The sequence below is a fragment of the Prinia subflava genome, chromosome 1 (genome assembly GCF_021018805.1).
Source record: "Prinia subflava isolate CZ2003 ecotype Zambia chromosome 1, Cam_Psub_1.2, whole genome shotgun sequence".
Taxonomy (NCBI): domain Eukaryota; kingdom Metazoa; phylum Chordata; class Aves; order Passeriformes; family Cisticolidae; genus Prinia; species Prinia subflava.
In genome coordinates this window covers 135,532,068-135,552,828 of record NC_086247.1, presented here as the reverse complement: position 1 = coordinate 135,552,828, position 20,761 = coordinate 135,532,068, and the positions used below count along the sequence as shown (strand labels likewise).

Sequence of the window (20,761 nt, the reverse complement as noted above, 5' to 3'; positions counted from 1 at the left end):
TGCTGTCAGTACCTCTCTTCCAAAGTGCTATGTTCTGCAACTTGACAACTTAAGAAATTAAGTCATCTTCATCTTCAAATAACCATTTCTTGATGCTGACAAATTTGCCAAATCTCTGCCCCATCTCTATTCAGTCATCTGTCCCAGGAGAAGGAAAGAACTTTTTTTTAAAGCAGGCAGTTGACAGGTAAAAGAAAAACAGACTGATTACCCAAAGCATTTTGGGGTTTATACCTGGATAAATTAAAGAAACTCAACCTAGTTCTCCTTATCAAGGCATCAGATAAAAAATATATGCAGATTCAGTTAGCTCTGTCAAAAACATCTACTATAGATAATAAACTTGTAGACTATGACAAGAAGATTGGAGGCACTCAACATGCAAATCAGCATTCTTCCAAGACTATCCACTCACTAAGTACTACAGGTGACATTTAGTCATACTTTCACTCAGTGTATGTAAGGTAACTGGAAGTGGGATAATGTAAAGTACAATGTAACACAGTAATGGCACACAAGGTGCCACTCCAACTTTGGAAGTCCAAAACCATAAATCTCCCACCATATACTTAAGACTAGTAAGCCCGGCTAGATATTGCAAGAATCTAAATTATAAATATACATAAAGTTTAAGATTCACACACTGATCTTCAAAATAAAGCATCAGAAGGCTATGAGAAATCCTTGTCACATTTGGCTGCATTTCCAACTAAACATCCAATTTTTTTTATCAGCCTGACAGTATGCAACTGACCCAATTCAATCTGCATGAGGAAAATACAGTATGCAATGGTTAATTTCAATGTTCTTCTGCAACACACCACAGCTTTATCCTAAAAATTCCTAGCTATAAAATGCTAGCATCAATTCTAAGCAAGGCTTCTCACAAGCTGAGGAACTCCTTGCTTACTTTAGAGACTTCTTCTGCCAGTGAATACAACGGAACAGTCATAAAACATTTCCACATAAGGATTATGCAATTCCTGTAAGGGAAAATGTCTTGTTCTAGACTTACTTTGGTTAGCATTTTTGTCAAAGAACCTTTAGACTATTTACTGAAGTACCTGTTATATTGACATCTATGCTAAAAAATTTTTGATCAAGTAGTACTTGAGTGATGCAACACTGTTTTAAAGCCTGAATACTCTATGTAACCATAATTTGCAAAATGTAATTATAAACTACTGCACAAATTACATGTACATTTAAGTAAACTGTAGCTAATCAAAACTTAAAAGTAGCAGACCTTTTCTCTGCTGTAGGAAAGTGCTTCAGGTAAGTACATGAACTCATCTGTGTATTTACAAACCATGTAACAAGTACACATACAAGCAGGGAAAAATGCAGCACACAAAAATAAAAGGAAGAAAAAAACAGTGTGAAGGAAAGACAGTCAGAAATAGCACCAATACTCCCACTTTGACACATCAGGGAAGCACACAGAAACTATACTGCACTTCTGCAGCACCTTCTGCACTTGTACTCCGAACCCTGAAGAGCAGACACCATAATGGCTAAGCAATTCTGTCTCAAATCTTTTGGGCTGCAGTACAGTAAGGTTTTATGTCTGTATTCACAACATACATACACCAACAAAACGTGCACAGGAAAATGTATTTTCTGATACTCACGAAATCCAAAGCAAACAACACTCACCCATCTATGTCATGGACAAGAAACACCCATCACTCAATCAACAGTATTTCAAAATAAAAATTTTCACCTTCACCACAATCAGAACAACACAAAGCCTCCACAATCATTCCACTTTTCTCTCTAATCCTGTTCAGTCCAAGTTTTGCCTGCTACATCCTCAATTACTTCCCACATCCTGAATGACCCATCTGTGGCACCAAGACACACACGGTGAGTAGAACATGGCTGGATACTAGGTGCCCACCAACACTCTATGTCACTCCCCTCCTCAATGGGACAGGGGACAGAAACTGAAGAAAAGGCTCCTAAGTCAACATAAGGACAGGGAGAGATCACTCATTAGTTACCATCATGAAGTAAAGCAATTCAGTTTGGGGAAAAATTAATTTATTACTAAGGAAGTCAGAGAATAATAATGCGAAAGTAAAAACTGAATCTTGAAATTCCTTCTCACCACCCCTCCACTCTTCCCAGGTTCAATTTCACTGCCCATTTCCACTACCTCCTCTCACCCAACAGCACAGGGGAATGGGGGCTGTGGTAAGTTCATCACATGCTGTTTCCTCTTCCTTCTCAGCAGTAGAAATCCTCACACTCTTCCCCTGCTCCAGCATGGGGTCCCTCCCACAGGAGACAGTCCTCTACCAACTTCTCCAATGTAAGTCTTTCTCACAGACTCCAGCTCTTCACAAACTGCCCCAGCACGTCCCCCTTTCTGTGGGGAGTAGTCCCATAGGCAGCCTGCTCCAGTATGGAATCCCCACAGGTCCCAAGTCCTGCCAGCAAACCTGCTCCAGCATGGGCCTCTCTCTACACAAGTCCTGCCAGGAGCCTGCTCTAGCACGGGCTTCCCATGGGGTCACAGCCCTCTTCAAGTGCACCTACCTGCTCCAGCACGGGCTCCTCCATAGGCTGCAGGTGGGTCTCTGCTCCCCGGCTAGCTTCCATGGACAGCAGGGCAACAGCCTGCCTTCCCACAGTCCTCACCACCAGCTGCAGGGGAATCCCTGCTCCAGCACCTGGAGCACCTCCTCCCCTCCTTCTTCATCAACCTTGCTGTCTGCAGAGCTGTTTCTCTCACACATTCTCACTCCTCTCTCCAGCTGCAGTTTCTATTCAGCAGGGTTTTTATCTGTTTTTAAATATCTTATCTCAGGGGCACTGCCACAGCTGCTGATTGGCTCAGCCCTGGCCAGCAGCAGGTCTGTCTTGGAGCTGGGCTGGCACTGGCCCCATCAAACACAGGGGATGTTTCTGGCAGCTTCTGAGATAAATCCCTCCTGTAGCCTCCTTTTTAACAAAACTTTGTCACACAAACCTAATACAGTATGTTCTCCCTAAATATCCTTAGGCAGACTTTTTATTGAAGATATCCAGCTACAAACTAATACACAATGCCTTCTAGACTGCAGTCATTCATAAAAGCCAGACAAATAACAAAAGCACACAGATCAATTTTTCTGTAGTGTGCTCAAAATGAAAGCAATTCTTTTAGTAATATTTGTAACAATATTCTTAAAGTAGCTGTAGTAATATTCTCACTTAAAGTGTCCTTTAATGAAAAATGTGAATATACATTAAAGAGACATTCATTTCAACATCTCTTTAAGAATTATTTCAAGAGATATCTTCAAAGAGACTGCAAAGTATATTAGTCTTTATTGATGGGCAGTATTCAAATTGAAGAGAAAAAAACCCAGCAACTTTTCTTCTTCTAAAATAATCAACATTCATTCTAGATTACAGACACAGGTGTTAATAAGTACAGACCCCACTCCTCTGCAGGCAGCCTGCTGAGCCAGGGTGTCAGAGCTCTGACCATAAACCTGTCTGCAGATTGAAAGGCTGCATTCCTAGCTGCTCCTTCCTTGCCTCTTTCTGTTTAGGCAAAAGGCAAGTAATACTTCACCTATGCTTATTTTATACTATATAAATGCTGGGGCTGAGGTGTAAAAGCATAGATCCATCAAACAATTCTTATGAGCAACTCTAAAAAAAGAATTTCGTAGATGAATGTGATGAAATATTTTTTAAAAAGAGAATTTGGAGAGCTCTCCAACTCTTGTTATATTAACGATTAAAAAAAATTACAATTCAAGTGTTCAGAGTGAATCATCTGTGCAGCAGATGCAGGTGCAGCTCAGGTCTGGCAGGATAACCAGCAGGAACCCATTGCTATGAGCACACAGTGTACCTGAACTGGGTAAACAGTATAGCTGCATTTGCATTGCTTTGAACCCTTAAGGACTGAGTAGTGTATGGACCAAACTTACTCTGCAATGACAGTCTTTTTGTGTCCACACAAAGCTCCAACAAACACATGTGCAAGCACAGAGACTCCAGTTATGCCAGACTGAGCTAATAGAGATGGACCTATCTCTAGCTCCACAGGGAGTCACAGCCCCCTCAGCACATTTCCCAGGACGAAAATCCAGCTGGCTTATCAAACAAGCTGTAGTGTCATACAAATGTGCTGACTCAGTTATGGACCACAACTGCATTTAACTTAAGCCACACCACCAAAAAAAAACAACCAAAAGAAAACAAACAAACAAACAAACAAACAAACAAACAAACAAAAAAAAAAAAAAAAAAAAAAAAAAAAAAAAAAAAAAAAAAAAAAACACACCACAGAAATGCCAAGCAAAAAAATCCACCACTGTTGTGACATGAGAGTAATCTGTACCAAGTCCAAACTGATTCTCCCACATGCAAGGACAGGCTTAAAATATTCACATTCCAGTGGAAAAGATCAACAGCACAGAGATTCACCTGCAATGCAAGCAATCTGACCTCACACTTAGCATCTGAGCTATGCTTTGAGGTAGTAAAACTTCCTGGAATTCTTAACACTTCAGTTCAGTACAGAGATCTCCTGGTCCCTCTGAATCAAGCTGGATTCAGAAGAGCAAGACCTACACATAGCTGAAAAGCCTGACCAAGCTACCTGTACAAATGGTGAACTCCTGCCTGGTATCTCTAGCACACAGATTACTGCAGCTCCTTCATGATGAGTATGAAGAGTAGTAGCTTGTAGTAAACCATAAACTCATTGTCTATTTTTTACCCCACTATATGCTATATTTAAATTATTCTTAACATAAGATCATCAAGGAAGATGTTTGACATGTAACAGGATTATGGGGGGGAAAAAGTCTTGAGCAACAGGTATGGTACAAATCCTAAGCTTAGCTCTCCAGTCTTTATTTTTTTGGGTACCAGCACTATCAGCCCTTGGACAACACACATGCACCATCCAATTTCTTAAGCCAGGACCCAAAGTCCCTTATGTAGTAGCCCATATACATACAACCTCACACAGACCTCAAAATTAACTTTTTCCACATCAATATGTATTTGCCCTGCTTTTTGACTCAGAAGTTCAGGTACATCTGAAGACACCAAAAGGGCCCAATATGCAGCTGGTGCTGACACAGGCAAAGCTGTGAGCATTCACCACCGATCTTGAAGAGACTTCAATTTCAAGCTCACCATAGGTCAGCTAAATGAGCTGACTTAAGAGAAAACTAAGATTTTTCAAGCAATAGTTAAAAACTTACACAGTGATGTAAAAAGTGCATACTGGCACTACGATCTTTGATTATGCACTACATAAGCATGATTAAAAAGTCAAATAATTACCAGCCACCTCAAGATATCCATTATCCAAACAGTTCAGGTTTATGAAAAGTCACACTTTCTCTCACACAGAGAGAAAAACATGACCCTGCTGGAACCAAAATTGGGTGTGACTTGTCCGGCACAGAGCAGAGCTTTCCAAGCAGTAACTGAGCATTCAGCAGCCAAGACGCTGGCTCCCAGGTCACCAACAAAAACACAGAAGTCAACCAGCCACCGCTCTGGCTTCCACCCAGTATGCACCAGCCTAGAGGCAGCACAAAAGACAGGGAACACGGTACACACTGATGCATGACACTTGACAGTGCATGGAAAACCACCTGTACTAGCCTGCTGTTGAGTGAACTTCTCTGGTGACTCACCAACTTGCACTATGTGCTCCTGACTTAGTCCATTTCTTTCCATTGTTAAAGCAAGAGTAATTTTAGTGCGAACAATTAACTGCAGTTGCTTATCAGAATGAATTTATTTGCCCAGCAACTGAAGCTTAAAAAAGAAAAACAAGAAACATACCTCAAAAACACACAACACAGACAGCATGAGCATGGAAAAATATACCTTGGGCACAATACTGAGGTAATTTTAAAGATTAAAAGTAAGTAAGCAGAAGTGTAGTCAATGTAATATGGTTAATTCTGGTTTTGTTTGTAGGCAAAAAGGGAAAAACTAAGCTTCAATCTCATACAGTGATGATGTTTGCTTTTGTAAGAAAGTGTGCTAAAACTTCTGGGTCTCGTAAACTGCTTACTGTAAAGCTCTAGTTTCCATCCTGAGGTCAGGGCTTGAGTTTTGTTTATGAATGTCAAGAGCTGCTCCAAGATAACAGCCACCATGTTTCTAACTTGCTAATATACAAATAATTGTTAAAACTTCAGCTGTTATACCTCACATGCAATCGATTTCACCTGAGAACAGCTTAAACCTACACTACATTAAAAAGGGGATTTCTTTTTCAAAACAAAATCAATAATCAACCTGTTGAACTAAACAGACACTGTTTGGTGGAAACAAGAACAGAACACACCAGGCAGAAAATTCAGTCATCACTATTCCTTCTTCACTTCAAACAGCAAAGTAAAGTAGCCTATCAAAGGTATTTTCTTGGTAAACTGGAAAAATCATCATAATGCAGTAAGACACTGTTTGTTCTAGAACTCTGGACAGTTCTCTTTCACTCCTTGTGTCACGAGAAGCCAGGATTAGCTACATCCCCAACATCTCACCAATCCCTATCATACTCTCGGAAAATCCTCCTGTAGTCACCTGTTGGGAAGGATGAAGTAGAAAGACCTTGCAAATACGGTGGTTTAGATTCTGGGAGTATGAGTTCAGCAAGCGAGATAGAAATGAAAGCAAGCTTTGAGATTTAGATATGATTTTAGATTTAGATATTTCTAGAGATAGAAATGAAAGCAAGCTTGAGATTACCTGTGGGGTACAGGGCCATCAGCTAGTGAATAATGATGTGCCAAGCTGAGGGCCAGCTCCCTTGATTAAACAATCCCCTTCTGCTAAGCTGAGGGCCAGCTCCCTTGATTAAACAATACCCTTCTGCTTGCCTTAGGTGATGGGACAGTTCTATTGGCTGTAAGTAAATGTCGTTATCTTGTATGAGATTGGTTGGTCCAACACAGACTATTCAACTTGGAAAGATATTTAATGTACGGTGTTCGGAACCTCACCCTCTGTTCCTGCTCTCCTGGCCTGCTTTAGCTGTGCCCAGCAGCTACAAGCAAGGCCCTCACAATAAACCATGTCCTACCCCTGCTACTTTGCTTATAGAGATACTTTGTCGCCGACTCTACCATCCCGGAGATACTCCTTCAGTCACCTGCTGTCTTCCTCTCTCCTCTGTATTTTTAACTTTGCTATCAACCTGTACATATCAAACGCAGCAACATTAAAAAATGCTACTCTTAAAACTTTACATAGCTGATGGTGTCCCCAGGAAAAGAAACAGGCTTTCTTTGGAAAGGGTTTTAATTTTCTATTGACAAATACTTGAAGAGCATGCAAAAATCAATCCCTTCTTGCTCCCACCAACAGGTCTCCTTTAGAAGAACTAAGTAAGTCTCGATTACCCTGGGCATTATGAACACACTAGTGGCAAAAAGTGGGAAAAAGCAGAGGAATTAAATTCTTTAGACCTGTGCCAAAAACGCATTCAACAGTAAATCTTGCCACCACTTCTACAGCACTTTATATTAGAAAAGGAAATAGGTACAGCAAACAGGTAATGTAAACACACTGATAGTCACTGACTACCTGAAAATTTGGTCTGTGACTCCTCATTTGTTTTTAGATAGGAAAGTTAGAAATAGTTTACACACTGCTCTGAGATGCTGCACCACCTTCTCTTGCAACAACTTTTTTTTCAGAGGTAAAGAAACAGCTTAGTCTTTCTAAATACTCTCACTTCTCTCAGTTTATCTTTTGCTGGAAGACAAACTAAGAAGTGCCAAGACAGGAGAAATGGGATTCTTTTTCTAAAAGTGACTGACATCACCCAGTTTCATCTAACAAACATACAAGTCTGACCAAAACAAAACCTCATGTAACCGTGGTAAAAAAAAAGAGACATTATCTGAATCCCCAGTATCTACCAATAAAATAACTAGAAAAACAGAAAGAAAATACTTCTTCAATTCTAAGTATCACACTCCAAACAAGCATTAGTTTTTGAAATCAACAACACTACTTATTGGGAGCATTCCTAGACTGAAGCTTTAAACTGGCAACCTAAGGTTGCTGTAGAAGAAAATTGGACACAGATTTTATTTATTTCCTGTACCTAACTATGTTTTAAACTGACAAAATTAACCAAAACCTACACCATGGAAAAAAAAAAAAAAAAAGGATAAAAACAAACAAGCAAAAAAACCCCCCAATCACCTAAAAATTAAAACCCCACACCCTGCACTGCCAGAATACTTCAGAGACATTTATGTATTTCCACTTTAAAAAATAAGAAAATAAACAGCCTTTCTGAACAGCATTTAGATGAATTACAACAGAAAGCAAAGCTCTCTTCTGTTGTTACTGTAACACTTGGGTAAACATTATCCACACAAGGATCATAACTAGCATTACTTAATAAACAAAGCACATACCACTCTGGCTGCTCTTTCCTGAGATTCACACTTTCTGCAAAACCATGGTCCAGTGGGTACTTGAACAATTCCATAGCAAGCTGTTTTGAACAAGACAAAACATTTCAGCAAACATAAACAGCACTACAATACTAATAATATGTTCTAGTAGAAGCTTACTATTAGTTGATCTCACATAATTTTAATTATCAAGAAAGCCAAACTGACATCTATACACTGTACATGAAATGCTATCACAGAAGGACAAGAAATTAAGTACAACAAAGCTTAGATTTTAAAAATTATGCAGAATTTGTTAAATGAAAAAAAACCCATGTCTTGAAACATAACCATTCAAAAGCAGCAATGTTTCATATGTGACCTGCTCTGCTATTTATTTACCTGCAAAACAGGTGAGACACTTCTAAATGATGGATGCTTATTATGAGGTCTTTTTCAAGAGAAAACTAGAAGTAACTGACAAACCTGAGTGCTTCCTAAGACAGTTATTAATACACTTACTATCCAGTTTTCTTACTCTTATAAGTTAACTGGTCTTAAGCAGAAAATCCATAGTGAAGTGAACAAAGTTTGCTTTTTTTTACCCCAGCAAATTCACAGAGCTGTAAATACAAACTGAACTGAGCATCAGGACTTGGATTAGTTGCAACTTGAGCCAGGCTACAACACAAATGCTTAGGAAAGAGATTTTCAGACACGCAGATTTATCTGCAAGACAGTCATCTATACTTTTACAGTACACAAAAGCAACCCAAGAGTTTGTAACGAAATCCCACAGAAAAAGAAGAGTTTAGCAACTTGGTAACACTGCTCATGCTTGCAATGCACGCATCAAGCAACCTTAAGAACTACAGAGGGAATAAAATACAAGAACACAAGTGCTGTGAGTATACTCCAATATTTGTATGGGTGTAGCAAATAACAAAGAACCAAAAAGCCAAACATTTTGCTCAAAGATAATCCTGAAGTATTAAAGGTAAGTCAGGCTCAATTCTCAACAATCATATGTTACTTAAATACAAAAATAAGGTTTAAGTGTGGAAGTAGGAAAAAATATGATTCATTTTAAGTTATGAAGAAAGCTGAGATTAAATTAGTAACCTGTAGTTATACCATACAAATATATTGATTTTGTGATAGCTTGGAGATGAAAAATAGTAATGCAATAGTAATAGAAAAACATTTAGCTAATACACATTCATTTCCATGAAGGAAAGTCAATGAAATCACTTCCTATTATATACACACATGTAGTCATATTAAGATCAGTTGTCAGATTTCCAAATACTTTATTCAAGTACCTACAAGCCAAACTATTCTGATAAGCCCTTTCTATTGTAAAATAAAATTCTGTAACATGAGAAAAAAAATTCTTGTTCTCATTGCATCTATATTAACCACAGATGGGTGGGACTCTGAATTTCTCTTTAGATATTAAGAAGGATATTTTAAATACACAATCATACACTTAGGTTAGCAAGTGACAGTGCAGAATAGGAAACAAGTCTAAAATGCAACTCAGAGACAGGGCTGGGAAACAGATCCAAAGAAAAGATGAGTTGGGCAGTGACCAAAGTCGAAGTGGAGTACTTCTACATCTGCCAGGGTAACAAAGCATACCTAGAGTCTAGCAAAGTCCATCACAGGTTTGTGCTCTGATGTACCATCATAGCATTTACAGAGTTTTGTTTGTACTTCCACTACTATGCAAAGCTTCTTTAAACACATGAAGAGATCTTGTCCTTCACAACTTGCCAATGATGTAACAATTGAAAAGAAGTTTCCTCTGAACTAAGAATAATTATAATAACAAAACCAAAGCAGTTATTAAAGCTGTATGGATAATACTGCTGTTTGTACTTCAAATACAGACACCAGCTTTGACCAGGAAGACTACTGCATTTACTACAGAAAGGCCACAAAAAGGGTGGACATGCCTCCTCTACCACCTTCGTCCACATGACGTGTCAAATCCAAAACGTAAAGCATCAATGCTACAGGAAATCCAAACATGGAGCTCTTCTTTGCTTAAGATCTCTGTAACAGCTTCTGGATTTAGACCAAGCAGTACTTTGCATACTTCCTGACAGAATCCAGTTCAGGCTTGACTGGATATGACTTTATGGATATGACTTTAAAAAATAAAGTTTGTTTTCTTGTACCTGCTGAAGTGTGTCTCTCTAAACTAGGAATACTTCCTACAACTGACTTTTGTTGCTGCTAGTTCCTCACTGTTTGTCAACTCGCAAAGGAGCACACACTTGGAACAACCAACTACTATATTGCATCATCTTCAACACAATTTAACCAAGCATGAGACACACATTAGTAGCATTTTCACATGCACTAGGCATTCAGATTAATGAATTGGATTTAGGATTTTCTGTCTCCTCCAATTTGTCCACCACCTGTAAGCTGCCAAAATGCCAGTCACTGAGTTCATATGCTTAGGAGTTGGTACAGAAAAACTATCATCTTATTCCTTATTTCTGCTACCATAAAGGAGAAGTTATGATGACTTCCTTTCTTACAATATAAGCAGCAGAATCGTATCTTCCTCTGCTCTCACACTAAGGGTCAACCCACTGACAGAAACAGAACGATCACACACAGGGAACATGCCAGCTCCTGAACCGAGCTGGAAACCAACCAACCAGCCTCCACTAAGCCAAACAAATCCAGCATTAGCCATTCCAAACAGCACCCTCCCCCTGCAGAACCACAACAGGAAGTCTCTTCATCTACCAGGAAACATCAGCCAAATGACATTCAAGGAAAGGCAGGCAGAGACAGAAATCACATGACAGCTAAGTCCTTCCTACGCACCCCTCTCTTCCAATCCTAAACCCTCCTTGTCTCCTGGCTGCCCCTCAAAGAAATTTTTCAAACTTGGGAAAGGCAGACACAACGGCGATTGCACACAGGGAAAGAGAAATACAGCAGCGACTACCAGAATAGAGAGTATAGTAACAGGTTCTGCAAAGACCGAAAGCAATTTTAGAGCCTTTGAAATGATGCAGCTGAGGTTGTTAACAGGGTGCAGAGGCAGATTGGGAAGCATAGACACAGAAAAAGTGCAGGAGAGAAGGAAAGGGGGAAAAACTGGAAAGGAGTTCTTCCTTTCTCACACCCATAACGCAGGAGAACATACTATGCTAAGTCTCACGTGAGGGCAAAGAAAAACAGACGGGAAAGAGAGAAGATGACAGAGCAAGTCAAACCAGAAAGCACGTGGCCTTAGAAACAGGGAAACAGGCTTCATGGGTAAAAAGAAGGAGCTGGGAGGGGGAGGGAAGAAAGGGGGGAAAATCGGCCGGGGGGTGGGGAGGAGAAGGAAGCAGGCCCAAGGGAAGAAGACAGGGAGCACCGAGAGGGAAGTGGCGAGGCTGGAGGCCGGAGCGAGTGCTCTGCCCTGGCCTGCCCGCTCACCTTGATGCACTGCGACATTGCAGCCGTGCCCGTCGCAGTAGACGAGCGGGTTCTCGGCCCAGCCCCGCTCGTCGGAGCACACGCAGCAGCCGCCGATCATCTCCTTCATGCTACTGGAGAACTCGCCCTCCAGTGACACCGGCAACAGCAGCGGCTCGCTGGAGACCATCTAAGGGTTAAAAACACCGTCGTCAACACCGCGCACGCCACACGCGCCTCGCCCTCCGCCTGCTCCCTCCCCCGGCGGGGTCTCCCCTCAGTCACTCTGCCGCAGCCGCCGCCACCGCCGCCGCGGCAGCGCTTCGGGACCCATGACCGCCGGTTGAGCGCCTCGTCTCGCCCCCGCCCGACCAACCGGCCAGGCTGTGTCGGTCGGGCCGCGGCGGCTCCTGAGGCGGACGCGGCTCCGCGGGCGGGCACGGCGGCGGCGCCGGCGCGCAGGCGCACTGCGCGCGCGCCCGCGGGGCGGGCAGGCCTCGGCCCGGGGCCTCCTCGCGAGGGTTCGCGCGCCGCCCGCGGAACGTGAGCGCCGCCGCGGCGCCCCGAGCGCGCGCCCCCTCCGAGAGAGCGTGCGCGGGAGCGCGCGCGGCGCCCCGCCGGCGGCGCGCGCCCGCCCCTCGCCGCGCCCGCGCGCACCTGACGGCCCGCGCGCGCACCCACCTCGGCGCGCGGCCACGGCCCGTCCCCGGCGCGGGACATGGCGGGGCCCCCCCGCGCGCCGGGGCCGCGGGACAGCCCGCGCGGCGCCGCGTCCGCCCGGCCCTCCCCGCCCCCGCGAGCGCCGCACGCGCTGCGCGCTGCCCCCCGCCCGCCCCCCGGCCGCGGGGGCGGGGAGGCGGCGGAGGCGGCGGAGGCGGCGGACATGCGCCCCGCTCCCACCCGCGCCGCCGCGCCGCGGGCCCCCTCAGGAGGGCCGCGGGACGCGCCCCGCGCCCGCCCCCTCCCCACCGCCCCCGAAATCATTTTTACTATCTTGTTTATTTTCCCCCTGATGTGACTGCAGGACTAATGCATTCCCGCTCCCAACTTTTATTATCCTGTTTATATCCCCTCGGTGTGCCTGCAGGACTAATGCGTTCTCGCTATTACGCCACTCGCCTGCCCTCACCGCAACTTTTACTATTTTGTTTATTTTCCCTGCGATGGGGCTGCAAAGCTAATGCATTATTAATCCCGCTCTTTGCTCTTCCCTCCAAACTCCCGGCGTGGGTGCAGCGCTGCCTGGCTATTCCTGCCACGGCAGCGAAAGTGATGCTGAACGGGAGAGCTGACAAACACACAAACCAGGGAGGCCGCACACACACAAACAAACACGTTCTTCAGTACAGCTGCTCTCCACTTCTACTCAGAGGTGGACACGTCTTTCTAGAAGTTGGGCGATTGTTTTGGGGGTTTTTTTGGTTTTGTTGTTTTTTTTTTTTTTTGTAAAACAATTCGGTAATTCTGTTGTCTCTCTAAATTAAAAGTGGGGGGGGGGGCAAAAGACAAACTGAGGGGAGCGAGCTGAGGTGGTCAGCAGAGAGGAAAATCTCGGCCTATTCAATTCTCCATTGTAAGCAGGTATGCCTGTAGCAGAAGGAACTAATTGTGGTGATTGGTAGGAGCATACAGAAATGAAATGCAGCCTTGCAAAATCCGTGTCTCCCACTTGCCCCCGGCCTAGCATTTGTTTGTTTGTTTATTTTATTTTGTGTTGGGCAAGGAAGATATCATTGATTCATCTTCATTATCACGCTAAAAGGCGGAGAAGCAGAATTCGTGTGTGGGGCTGTATTTTTCACCGTGATTTTGCAAGGGCAGCTTAGCTGGTATCTGTACAAATCACTACTGAATTATGTACATTTCTGGAGACAGCACTGCCCAGACCCACACATGGGCAGATTATGTTTTATACATTGTCATAGTCCTGTACACAAGTGCAGATGTTTTATTAGTTAACAAACTGCTACATGGAAGGGAGAGGTGGGATGTACACAACTCTACCCCCTGCAGACATCCGAGTCTGCAGTTTGTATTCAGGATATCTTAGGTCAAGCTCTTTTCTCTCCTTCAAGTTTTAAGTGAAATTATTTTGATAGAGGGAGAATGGCAGGCAGGCAAAAAAAGAATGATGGAGGTAGCTTCCTCCATGCAAGGCCCAACCAAACATGAGATTATTGCAGCCATTTGGGGTGCATTCTAAGCATTTCACTGTAAATAGATGCTCCAAATAGCCATACGAGTTTAGAAATTTTTAAGATACATGAAAAAATGGAGGGGGAGGAGACTGGAATGCAGTATGTTTCAGTCGTGTAAAATCAAAGACTGCTCTCAAAAAAACCCTCACCCTGCACCAAATGTCCTATCACCACTGACGAACACAAATTTGAACATAAAACTATTAGTTATATACTTAAACACTATTTTTATTACTTTAAAATCTCATAAAAATACCCTAAAAATTGCAGGTGCAAACAATTACTTTGTAAGAAAATAAAGCAATTAATGTATCCAGGCGATTTAAAAAAAACGCAAATTATTTGAAGCTGATAGATACAGTGTCGCAGCCCTTCTTCATTCTTGTCAAGAAAATGACATCTAATTTAAAAAGCATTCTCAATGATTCTGCTAACCCTAACCAAAAAAAAAAAAAAAAAAAAAAAAAAAAAAAAAAAAAGTCATGGTACAGCAGCAAATCTATCCTTTATTTCCCTGCCAGAGAAATTAAAATAAATATCCTTTTTAAATGAAAATGTATTAAATGTATTTTGTTGGACGAATTTATACATTTAGTAAAATGTGTATTGTAACAAACAATTGTAAATTTTTCTCAATTTTTTTTTAATTCATTGAGGTCTTCCTGTAATTTCCTCTCTGAAACGCAACTAGTACAATCAATTCCCAAGCATCTTTTTTTTTAATGTTAGCTATTTTAAAGCTCAGTCTTTAGTTTTATAAAGAAGCATCACCAAAGAAAAAACTAATTACTTTTCAACAACTTGATTAAAGCTGCACCATAGCAACAACTGTATATTTGTGAAGAACCTACTGTATAGTTTTCAAATAAAAATATTCTAATCTCACACCATGTAACACACTAGCCCAGTACTGAACAGCCCGAAATTTTGCTTTGGTTAAAATTCAGTCAAGCCTAATACATTCAATTATTTAATGAAACATTTGTTGTCTTCTTATAGATTTCTATTTAATTCTTTCTATAGAAAGAGTGTACATGGACTGGAAGAAACTCCATGACTACCACTTTATGGTATTGTGTAATATTTGATTGAAAATTTAGATAACCTCTTGATAGTTCTGTAAAACAATCATTTAGAGAAGACCTTTGAAATGCAAAATAGGAAAAGAAATGCATTACCACTAAATAAATACTGCAAACACTAAGCCTATAACAGCTATGGAATCAGAACATAAAATCTTGTAGCATATATGTTCTTATGATTGTTGTATTTAATAAGCACTGACATGACACAGAAAGCCAATTTTCCTTTTTTAAAAAAGGAAACCTGTCCTTCTTTTAGTGATATATAAGAGATTAAAATAATTACAGAAGAATAAAATTCAGTGATTCAGAATATAATTTTATTGTTAATCTAAAGGCAAGGAGAAAATCCAATTCACTTAAAGGAACCTACAAAATCTAGGAGCTAACCAAGTTAGAATATAAGAAACTTATAAGAAAAGTCTGTATTTCAATTTTTTTATATATTTTCACAAACAGAATTAATGTGTACGTGAAAGAAAATTGCAAATTGTTTTTAAAATTTTAAGGCATCCCTCAAGAAAACATTAGCATATACGAGTGAATAGCACTTCAGTTTCATAAACAAAAATAAAGACATACTCACAATTTTTTTACTACAAAATAATCAGTTGCAAAAGTAAAACTATGATTTTTGAATGCTTGGTTTAAATGTCACCTTTTTTCCTTAAAATGTGTAAAATCATATTGTAATTTTAGTGAACAAAACAAAGCATTGAACAAGAAAAAGCCTTTAATTTACAAAGCCACATTACCAGTTGAATATAATCATCAGAAGAAAACAACAGAAAAAGAATAGACTTGATATAAAATGCATACTATGTTAGAGAACATTAATTGATATTGGGACTTGGAGCTGTAGAGCAGGAAAACTCACTTCCTTCCAGAAAGCAAACTTCTCACAGTAATTTTTACTCCATTTTCAGATTGGGTCTTTGTTGAGAAAGCTGTGATCTTTACCTATGTGCAAAAAGATACGTGCTGCAGCTAAACAGATGCAACTGAAAACAGAAAAATTGCAGTAGCTTAGTGATGTTCAATAGGTAGAATGATCTATCTCTTGATTATCCATTTAAAATACATTGATGCTTGTCTGCCTTTTGTTTATGTGGTTTTAAATCATTAACAGCATTCACTGAAACACCTTCTAATTGTGAGTATTGGCTTCATTTCTGGGAAGGCAGCAGTGAAATGGTCACTTCACACAAAACAAAATGCAACTCTTACGTGTTGACCCTTGCAGGCTGTGCATTTTAAATGGCAGTCTGCCTTAGATCCAAAAAATTCTTTCTATCCATGTTCAGTTATAAAGGATATAGCATGTCTACAGAACCCACATTAATGAAGTAAATGTATCTTTACATGCTTACTCCTAAATTATATTGAGAAAGAGTAAAGTTTTCTTTTTCTTCTTCCTCTTCTTTAATATACTGCTCAAATCTGTATTTAACACCTATCCAAATGCAATGTACTGAATAATTTAGACGTCTCAACATTTAACACGTAGTCACTTGGTGATGAGGAATTTGCATTGCTCTGAATATTTACAAGTCATGCAAGTACAGGTAGCAGCATCGGAGGTCATGTCAGTGCATCTCCTGGACACCACATCTCCTGGACACCATATGAAGATATGTTTTGCTATTTTCTTTGATGCAAACATGTTTACAAATTTTGTAGTTCCTTAGACTGCAAAAAAAAGGGGAAATAATTCCACCAACTATTGCATTCATTTTGTTGCTTTTAATTGTATTATCACCTTTGGAGAGTTTGGTAAATTCCACTTAGCTAGCAGCAATGGATAAAATTGGTGGTTTTCAAGTACTGCCTCTGTTACTGGTGTTGGCATTTAAATGTTAATTTCAGACTGAGGTTTACAGTAAACATGAAACAAGGGATTTTCTTTGAATGAACAATCTCAAACCAAAATTCTAAATAAAGGAAACCTAGCACAGGATGTTTTTAAGTGCAGTGATTATTTCCTTTTAAAGATTTAACATTCCCTAAGTGATAGAAGTTAAAGAAGTTAAATGTGACAGTTAATTTATAATACTCTACATTAAAAAAGCATTTAAATGCTAACCACATTTTTATATGAGTTAAGTCAAAGTAATGATAATTACAGTATGATACAAAAGAACCTGAAATAAACTTCTAGCAAACCATATTGAATATTAATGCCGTATTAATCCCCGAAAAGCTGGGTTAGTAAACTCAGGCATGTAGAGTATGTGCAACTTAAATGTAACGTCGGGCTTTTCTTCAAAGAATTCCTCATTTCAAAGTTTGGATTTTTATGAGGTATGTATTAATTCACTGGATTTATATTAAATACATGTACATAGCATCACTCCAAGACCAAGCCTCAGATTACTTCTATTGGCATATTTCTATGTAGGATTTCCTAAATTAACATTCCATATAAATTAATAGCCTTCTTTTCATGTTTGTTGTGTTAGGATCGGCATTGCGATATTGTGTTGTGTCACAGGTTACATTTATTTGATTTCAATTCAGGAATGGTATCTATACTACATATTAAATACGAGAAACAACATGCTGGATTTCCCATCAAATCTCTTAAATGCAGAGCTATTTTAGATGGGTTTGTATAAACAAAACACATATATCTAATATAAGCGTGGGAAAGGAAAAGCTGGTTTGTTATATGCTAAAGCAAATTGGAGTAAATCAACCGCATCCGTGGGCTGGATAAGCAATACTACTCTGCTTTTCCCACTACCATTTGGACAAGACAATGTTACTTTTTTATTTAAAGTGTTTTCTTCTCAACAAGGGGCCACCACTTCCCAATCTCAAAAACACGCCCCAGAATATGTTAATTAATTGTATTGTGTCTCTGAAAGAAAGAGGTTGCCAAATGCAATAAAAAAAAAAAAAAAGGTCTTTCGAACAGTGAGCTGCATTCCCACTGCTAGTTACCATCTCATTTCAATTCCATATAGATATACATGGATACATTTCCTCCAGGTACAACTTTGACCATTAAAAGCTGTCTACGAGCCAAAGTCTAACTTGACCACAGAGAGTGTATATGGGAAGCTTAACATTCCTGGTGAATTAAGCGCACAAGCCTCGGATCATTTTTTGTCAATCCTCCTACAGTACTTCAGAGTCGGGAATGTGGGTAATTTCTATAACACGGTACTTCCCAATTAAAAGTAAAAACAATGTTCCTCTGTGAAAAAAATTTAATATATAAAATATGCTAACACATTCCACACAAATACGAAATAAAGAATAATGAGGAATGGCAACAAAAGGTTTCTTCCTATTTTTTTCAATCTTCCATTTCAATGAGATAGTTTTCAAATAGAGATATATACTGTTTTAGCAAATGCAAGAGTATTAAACATCCTTTTGAATGACGCCTTCTAAATTTGTAGTAACCCTCTGAAAATTCCCAAGTAGCAATCAAGAGCAAATGCATCTCCGTAACACTCAAGAAGGACAAGTAAAACAAAAATCTTTCTTTCCTCGATCTTAAAGCTAATGCCTTTAAATATTACCAGAGTGGTGTTTTCAATATATTACTTGCATCTTCGGCGTTTGAGTAATATGCATGCTTTTAACCATCTAAACTGAACCGGGTTTTTATTTGGAGGAGTCCAACAAAAGCATGCAAGTTTTCCAAGAGTGAAAGAAAAGTTCCAAACGGTATTATCCTAAACAATGACTGCAAGCATGCAACTTCCCAAGTGTGCATGGGGGAAGAAAAGTCACTTCAGAATTATTTTCAGCTAGGTGATATCCATAAACATCAACTTTTAATTTCTTTTACTTACTGATCACCGTCTATGATAAATGTTAAATTTTTGGCATGTATTTAATTTTTTAGAAAAAGTCTAGGTATCACTTCTAATATTTTAAAATTAATTCACAAGCACTCAGCGATAACTTGCTAAATATAATCACAGTTCTCCTAGAAAGGATTTTCTTAAAATAACCAGTTCTCTAGAAACTCTTTCGTCATCATAAATATGAGTCCCTACACGTTTTAATTTTATCTTCCAGAAAAATTGTGCAAATATTTTTTTTTCTTAGATGATTAAGGGCACTTGTTGGAAATTTTCTTTAACATCAAGTTAGTTAATTCTTCCTCTATGGAAATACACGAGAAAGTTCAGTCTGAAATGGTGTACTGAAAAAAATTTAATTTCTACTTATTTTCATGGGGGAAAAACGCAACAAACACTTTTCCTATAAAACATATATTTTAAAATCTCAAACCAACATAAAACAATCACTGGGGGGGGGGGGGGGGGGGAATCCATCACGGTGCTTATATGAAAAACAGGATAAGATTAATCTTCGTTTTTATAGACAGACTTAATAATAGTTCCTTCCAAAATTCTCTTTGGCTACATTTATTAATCTAAATCCAGTGGGTCGGAGCAGTTTTTTCCCAATTTCTTTAACAAGTCCTGCTCTAAAATCCACCCAGAAACAGATGTTACTTTATGTACAATTCCGCTGCGGTAGTTGGGGGTTTTTTACCTTTCAAGTAACACGTGAGCTACAGCCTCACGGAGCTCGCTCAGTGGATGGCACTCCTAAAGGCTCCTCTCTCTCTACTCGTGAGCCCGATTTCCCGGCACACGGCGTGCGGGGCCCGGGGCTCTCCCTCCTCCCCGCCGGCGGAAAGCGGCGCGAAAAGAGGCGGCCGGGGAACAATGGGGAGCGCCGGGAGCAGGGGGAGCTCCGGCCGCGCTTCCTCCGGCCCCGCCGCCGCTTCCTGCGGGCCCGCGCCCGCTCCGTTCCCCGGGGCAGCCGGCTCGGAGCCCGCCCCGCTGACGGGAGACCCCCGCTCACCCTCGGAATCCCCCGTGCCCGCGCCGCGCCGCCGAGGGCACCCACGAGTTTACTCTCGCAGCCACTCGCTCGGCCCCGAGCTCTCCCGCCCCCGCAGGCGAGCGGGGCTGCCCGGCTGGCGCGGCGCCAGCCCCGCGCCTGAGCCTATCCCGGGGTCGGGCGGGCAGCCTATGGGAGGCCTGATCCCGCTGCCCCGGGCTCCTGCCCCGCATGCCGCGAGCACTGCCCGCAGGAGAGCGGCAGCACTACAGAGGCGCCGCGGCCCCGCTGCACTGCGCGCTCCCTCCCTTCAGGGGACGGTGCTGCGCACAAAGGGCGGCTCAGCATTGTTCTCCTCCCTGACCCCCAAATCCCCTCTTCCCCGCCGGGAGAGGCGAACGGGAAGGGCCGGGACGAAGGGCGAAGACGGGGAGAGGCCAACTGCCCGCGGCGCCGGCCGCTTCCCAACGTGTCCTGCCTGCCATCTTCGCCTTTCCCCAAACTTGCCTTCGTGCCGTGCCTGCTGTCGAAGCCCGCCTGCCCACCATCCCTCGTCCCCTTCTCGCAATGTAATGGGTCTTTCACATGTCACCTCGCCTAAAAACCCCATCGAGGCTGCAAAGGAACCTCTGCCCACATCCCAGCCACCCAAGCATCCTTGTTGAGCTTGTGCATGGGATCACTCGCTTCCCATACCCACAGGGGAGGAAAAACCCTCAACCGTACCAATGCAAGGTATTATGTGAGGATTTTGTCTTCAAGTTCACAAAAGCGTCCTTCTTTTTAACCTTGATAGGCCTGGTTAGGTGCCCGGGCGATCTTTAAGCTACAGTCCTTTGCCACCTGCAGCCCAGTG

At 41.5% G+C, this 20,761-nt stretch overlaps 1 protein-coding gene across 4 annotated transcripts in view; it reads right to left on the bottom strand.

Moving 5' to 3' along the window:
• MLLT10 (MLLT10 histone lysine methyltransferase DOT1L cofactor) overlaps positions 1-12,602 on the bottom strand; it is a 125,827-nt gene extending 113,225 nt beyond the window's left edge. Inside the window, exons 1-3 of one of the 4 annotated variants that reach the window (XM_063413641.1) lie at positions 12,495-12,602; positions 11,835-12,003; positions 8,406-8,485 (exon numbers count right to left, since the gene is read on the bottom strand). In XM_063413641.1, coding sequence (XP_063269711.1) covers positions 8,406-8,485; positions 11,835-12,003; positions 12,495-12,533 — 288 coding nt within the window. In that variant the 5' untranslated portion in view covers positions 12,534-12,602. Of the gene's footprint in view, positions 1-8,405; positions 8,486-11,834; positions 12,004-12,189; positions 12,318-12,494 lie in introns of those variants that run through there. The other 3 variants (XM_063413612.1, XM_063413623.1, XM_063413633.1) reach the window with 3 other exon arrangements.
• Positions 12,603-20,761: the final 8,159 nt, after the last annotated feature.